At 38.2% G+C, this 5,732-nt stretch overlaps 1 protein-coding gene across 1 annotated transcript in view; it reads left to right on the top strand.

Moving 5' to 3' along the window:
* Nucleotides 1-4,366, top strand: part of LOC110542947 (selection and upkeep of intraepithelial T-cells protein 8-like) — a 55,819-nt gene extending 51,453 nt beyond the window's left edge. Inside the window, 4 exon segments of the mRNA XM_021629422.2 lie at nt 213-347; nt 888-1,010; nt 3,497-3,615; nt 3,618-4,366. Coding sequence (XP_021485097.2) covers nt 213-347; nt 888-1,010; nt 3,497-3,615; nt 3,618-3,734 — 494 coding nt within the window. The 3' untranslated portion in view covers nt 3,735-4,366.
* Nucleotides 4,367-5,732: the final 1,366 nt, after the last annotated feature.

Raw genomic sequence — 5,732 nt, forward strand, 5'->3', positions numbered from 1 at the left:
ATTTTATAAGAATGATTAAAAGTCACAGAAATGAGTCTGAATGGAGAATGTTTTTCCCTTGTTGTAGGGAAATTGCATGATGACCACACTTCAGACATCAGATTCCAGAACTTTAAGCAGAAGAAGGATGTTTATGATCAACTATTTCCCCAGCTAGCAATGCTGTTTGCAGTGTTCATATTGGTTTTAAGACCTTCTGTTCTTTCTTTTAGATGACCTCTTTAATCGAGACCACATTTGGATGAGCATTTTAGTTTTCATTGCATGTATAATGCTTGCTGTATTTGTGATATTCATCGGCTTCTTTGTATATCTGAAGTATATTGGTTACTTTTGGATAGGACCAGGTAATGATATGATGAAGGTAGGTAGAATCACTAAGATATCTTAAAGAAATTTGATTCCAAGTCAGCTTGTGTGTTTATGCAAAGCTAGATGACATTGATCTTCCAATGCCATGCTTACCACAAGCAGACTCATGGCTGATTTTCATCTTGGAAATGGCTGTTCTTAGGGATGGTGTCTGATGACATGCCTTGTGATCTTTTAATTCCTGTACTCGCTTTTACAACTCTAAAGGAGCATATAATGAAGCAACAAAATAAATGAAAAATTAAATCTTGAAAATTAAAGGAATATTCTGGAAAAAAAGTAGTTCGGCTCAAAATGAATAGGCTCAACTTTTTCTGCTTCAAGTCTAGATTTCTAGTGCAGCAACACTATTTCATTCTTTCTTGCCACTAGTTACAAACCAAACTTTCAAATGGATTCCTACTAAATCAAGAGGACATGAGACAGTGACTCCTGCCTTTCCAGATAGTTGTCTGTAGGCTAGTGTTCTACAGTTATATGCTCCTCTGTGAACATTATACCCTTCTCTGTTCTAGGGTCTTCATCTGGATGCTTACCTAAATGTCTTCATGTATTGAACTCAGGCCCTGTTCAAATACTGAGTTTCTTAGCCTGTACCGTGGTACTCTTTGCTGTGTATCTGCCAGTCCGGAAGAGAGGTAAATGGAATTAGTCATGGTGGGATATCCCTTGGTTGATCTCATTTTCCTTAAAAAAAAAAAAAAAAAAAAAAAAAAAAAAGATGTTTTCAGAGAGTCAGTTATGAGTGAATTTCATCATTACCTGGAGAATATGTTGTTTTGGGTTTAGCCTTTAGTACTGAAAAATAATGTATTTGAAGTGCAATATTTCCAACTTTGCTTTTTATGTACAAGATCCTTTGGCCTATTTGGTAATACCTCGTGATGCCACACATACTTCAGAATTTTTATTTGTTTGTTTGTTTGGTTTGTGTATTTATTTATTTATTAAATTTAAATGTTCTTTTTTTCTTCAGAGTTATAACATGACTATTATAATTACATAATTTCCACTCCTTCCTCTTCTATCTCCAAATCCTTTTGTGGTGCTCCTACCTCTCAAATTTATGATCCATTCTTCTTTAGTCAGTGGCCTGCAGCTCTTCATCTGGGTGTAGGGTCTTGTGAGATTTCTGCCAACCATGTTGACATGGCAACCGTTGTTTTTTTTTCTTTTAAAATTATTTTTAATTTTTATTTTTTATATTAATCACAGGTTATTTACTTTGCATCCCAGCCATAGCCCTCTCCTTCATTCCCTCCCAATCCCACCCTCCCTCCCTCATCTCTTCCCTGCCCCTTTCCAAGTCCACTGCTAGGGGAGGTCCTCCTCCCCTTCCATCTGACCCTAGCTTATCAGGTATCTTCAGAACTGGCTGCCATGTCCTCCTCTGTGGCCTAGCAAGACTGTTCCTCCCTCGGGGGGGAGAGGCAGCTAAAGGAGCCAGTTGTTGAGTTCATGTGGAAATAGTTCCTGGGTGCCAGTCCAACTGGATATCTACATGCAGAAAAAATGAAAATAGATCCATATTTATCACCCTGCACAAAACTAAAGTCCAAGGGGATCAAAGACCTCAACATAAAACTGGATACACTAAATCGGTTAGAAGAAAAAGTGGAGAAGAGCCTGGAACTCACTGGCACAGGAGACAACTTCCTGAACAGAACACCAAAAGCACAGGCTCTAAAGAGCAACAATCAATAAATGGGACCTCATGAAACTGAAAAGCTTCTGTAAAGCAAAAGACGTTGTCATCAGAACAAAATGACAGCATACAGACTGGGAAAGAATCTTCACCAACCCTATATCTGACAGAGGGCTGATATCCAGAATATATAAAGAACTAAAGAAATTAAAAATCAATAAATTAAGCAATCCAATTAAAAATAGGGTACGGAGCTAAACAGAGAATTCTCTGTAGAGGAATATGGAATGGCAGAGAAACACTTAAAGAAATGCTCAACATCCTTAGCTATCAGAGAGATGCAAATCAAAACAACCCTGAGATTTCACCTTACACCCATCAAAATGGCAAAAGTTAAAAACTCAAGTGACAATACATGCTGGAGAGGTTGTGAAGAACTGGAAACCCTCCTCCATTGCTGGTGGGAATGTAAACTTGTACAACAACTTTGGAAATCAATATGGTGCTTTCTCAATTAGGAATAGTGCTTCCTCAAGATCCAGCTATACCATTCCTCGCCATGTATACAAAAGAAGCTCAAGGATATTAGCTCAACCATGTTTGTAGCAGCTTTATTCATAATAGCCAGAACCTGGAAACAACCTAGATGTCCACCAACAGAGGCATGGATACAGAAATGTGATACTTTTACATAATGGAATACTACTCAACAATTAAAAACAAGGAAATCATGAAATTTGCAGGAAAATGGTGAGATCTAGAAAAGATCATCCTGAGTGAGGTATCCCAGGGGCAGAAAGACACACATGGTATATACTCACTTATATAGACCTATAAGATAGGATAAACATACTGAAATCTATATACCTAAAGAAGATAAACAAGAAAAAGGACCCAGAGTAAGATGATTAATCCTCACTTAGAAGGACAAATGGGATGGAGATGAGCAGTAGGAGAAAACAAGTAACAAGACTGGAGCCTACCACAGAGAGCCTCTGAAAGACTCTACCTAGTAATGTATCAAAGCAGATGTGGAGACTCACAACCAAACCTTTGACAGAGTGCAGGGAATCATATGATAAAAAGGGGAGTTAATATGACTAGGAGAGGACAGAAGCTCCACAAGGACAAAATATATCAGGGCACGGGGCCCTCTATGAGACATTCTCCAACCAAGGACCATGTACGGATATAACCTAGAACCCCTGCTCAGATGTAGCCCATGGTAGCTCAGAACCAAGTGGGTGTCCCTAGTAAGGGAAACTGTTTTCATTGTGCAAATCTTGCACAAGAGACCATATTGTTGTGGTTCCATGGGTGCCTCAACCTCTTAATGTCTGATATCACAGGTGTGTGTCACAGTACCTCTCCCTAAAGATATTCTGTAAAATGTAAAGAAATATTACATTTTGTTTAAAAATGGATCCTGTAGTACACAATCTAACTACTTTACTAATTTTTTTTTTTTACCTTCTCTAGTCTCTCTTTCAGATCCGCAGTTTTCCTTATACAACAACTGGATGACTGAATTGCTAATTGTGATAATTTTCCTGACTGTTTGCTTTGTCTTACTAATCACCGCCTTATTATTAAAGCAACCCGTACATCTTCACCGACGTGTCTGACAAAACATGAGAAGAACAATGATGACATCATGGACAGCCATACTGGACTGGAAAAAGCCCATGATGTCTCAATCCTACATACTGAATTATAAGCTGGGAGCAGAAGTGATTTCCACTGGGAAGAGCAACCAATTGATTGTCCAGTGCCAAATTATCAGCCCTGAAAACATATACTTGCACAATCTGAAACACGAATAATATGTTTAGGAATATATGTATATATGCATGTAATAATATATATATACATGTATATTCATGTAATAAAATTATTGAAAAAAGAGACCATGAATTTAAAGGAGAGCAGCATGAGTTACATGGAAATGTTTGAAGGGAAGAAAGTGAAAACAGTGTTATTAAATTATAATCTCAAAAAAATTTTAAAGTCTTATTAAAAAAGAAAAAGATAAGAAAGATCATGACTTTAATTTACATCTAATATACCCCACTCTATGGATCATTGTTACCTAATGTTCCCCTGCTTCTGTGGCAAAACAAGATGCATGTAGAAGAGGAGTTTTGCTTAAGTAATATATTAGTAACCTAAGGGAAAACTTCAGTTTTCTCTTCCATGAGTAACTTTGTTTTTACTCTAAGTGTGCTGTCCCAGAGGGCTCAGGCTTCTGTAATGCTGTCCTTTTCACCAGTAACTCACAGAGCCATTGCTGTGCATTTGAGGAGGTTTTTACAAACCTTCTTTCTTTCAACATAAAGAACAATTTTCCTACTGACTATCTCAGCATCTTCTAATAAAAACGTGTTTGACATAGATCATTTTACAATGCTCTTATGTATTCCATTTCCTGAAAATTACTGTTTTTATACTCTTTGGATATTTTACATGTTATATATACACACATATATATATAATATATACATATTATATATACATATGTATAATACATATTCTCTATCTTTTTTCTATTGCTGTAAATATACATCATGACCGAGGAAATGTATAGAAGAAAGTGTTTATTGGGCCTTCTTTATACATTCTTTTTTAAAATTCTTTATTAATTACACTTTATTCACTTTGTATCCCCCCCTGTGGTTCCCTCCCTCCTCCTATCCCAAACCCTTCCTCCACCCTCTGCATGCATGCCCCTCCCCAAGTCCACTGATAAGGGAGGTCTTCTTTTCCTTCCTTCTGATCCTAGTCAATTAGGTCTCATCAGGAGTGTGGCTGCATTGTCTTCTTCTGTGGCCTGGTAAGGCTGCTTCCCCCTCAGGGGGAGGTAATTAAAGAGCAGGCCAGTCAGTTCATGTCAGAAACAGTCCCTGTTCCTATTACTATGGAACCCACTTGGATACTGAACTGCCATGGGCTACATCTGTGCAGGCGTTCTAGGTTATCTCCATGCATAATCCTGGTTGGAGTATCAGTCTCAGGAAAGACCCCTGTGCTCAGATTTTTTGGTTCTGTTGCTCTCCTTGTGGAGTTCCTGTCCTCTCCACATCTTACTGTTTCCCACTTCTTTCATAAGATTCCCTGCACTCTGCCCAAAGATTGCCCATAAGTCTCAGCATCTGCATTGATAGTCTGCAGGGAAGTGCTTCTTTATGCATTCAAAGGGACCCAGCAGGCAAGGAATGGGAAGGGGGCTCACCTGGTAGTCCCTGATGGCTGCTGGTCTCTAGGATTGCTGGTAGAGCTGTATGTTCTGGCTCTTAAAGAAGCTACTTACCATCCGCTGATAGTACTCTGCTGTGGTCCACAACATTACAATCTGGTCCTTTCAGAGACATTTAAAACAAAAATGTATTTCACTCTATTCCTTTCCTCCAAAATGTCCATTCCAAGAGAATTGAATTTTCTAGCATTTCTCAAAAGAACAAGTGTGAAACCAGTGAAACTAAAGGCAAACCACAGTAAAAGAAAACAAAAATGTTATACCCTTTAAGTGTATAATGGGGGCCTGGGCACAGGACAAATATTCCTTGAAAGAGACAACTTCCTGAACAGAACACCAACAGGTCAGGCTCTAAGATAAACAATCAATAAATGTGAATTCATGAAACTGAAAAGATTCTGTAAGGCAAAGGACATTGCCAATAGAACAAAGTGGCAGCCTACAGATTAGGAAAAGATCTTC

The sequence above is a fragment of the Meriones unguiculatus genome, chromosome 12 (genome assembly GCF_030254825.1).
Source record: "Meriones unguiculatus strain TT.TT164.6M chromosome 12, Bangor_MerUng_6.1, whole genome shotgun sequence".
NCBI classification, from domain to species: domain Eukaryota; kingdom Metazoa; phylum Chordata; class Mammalia; order Rodentia; family Muridae; genus Meriones; species Meriones unguiculatus.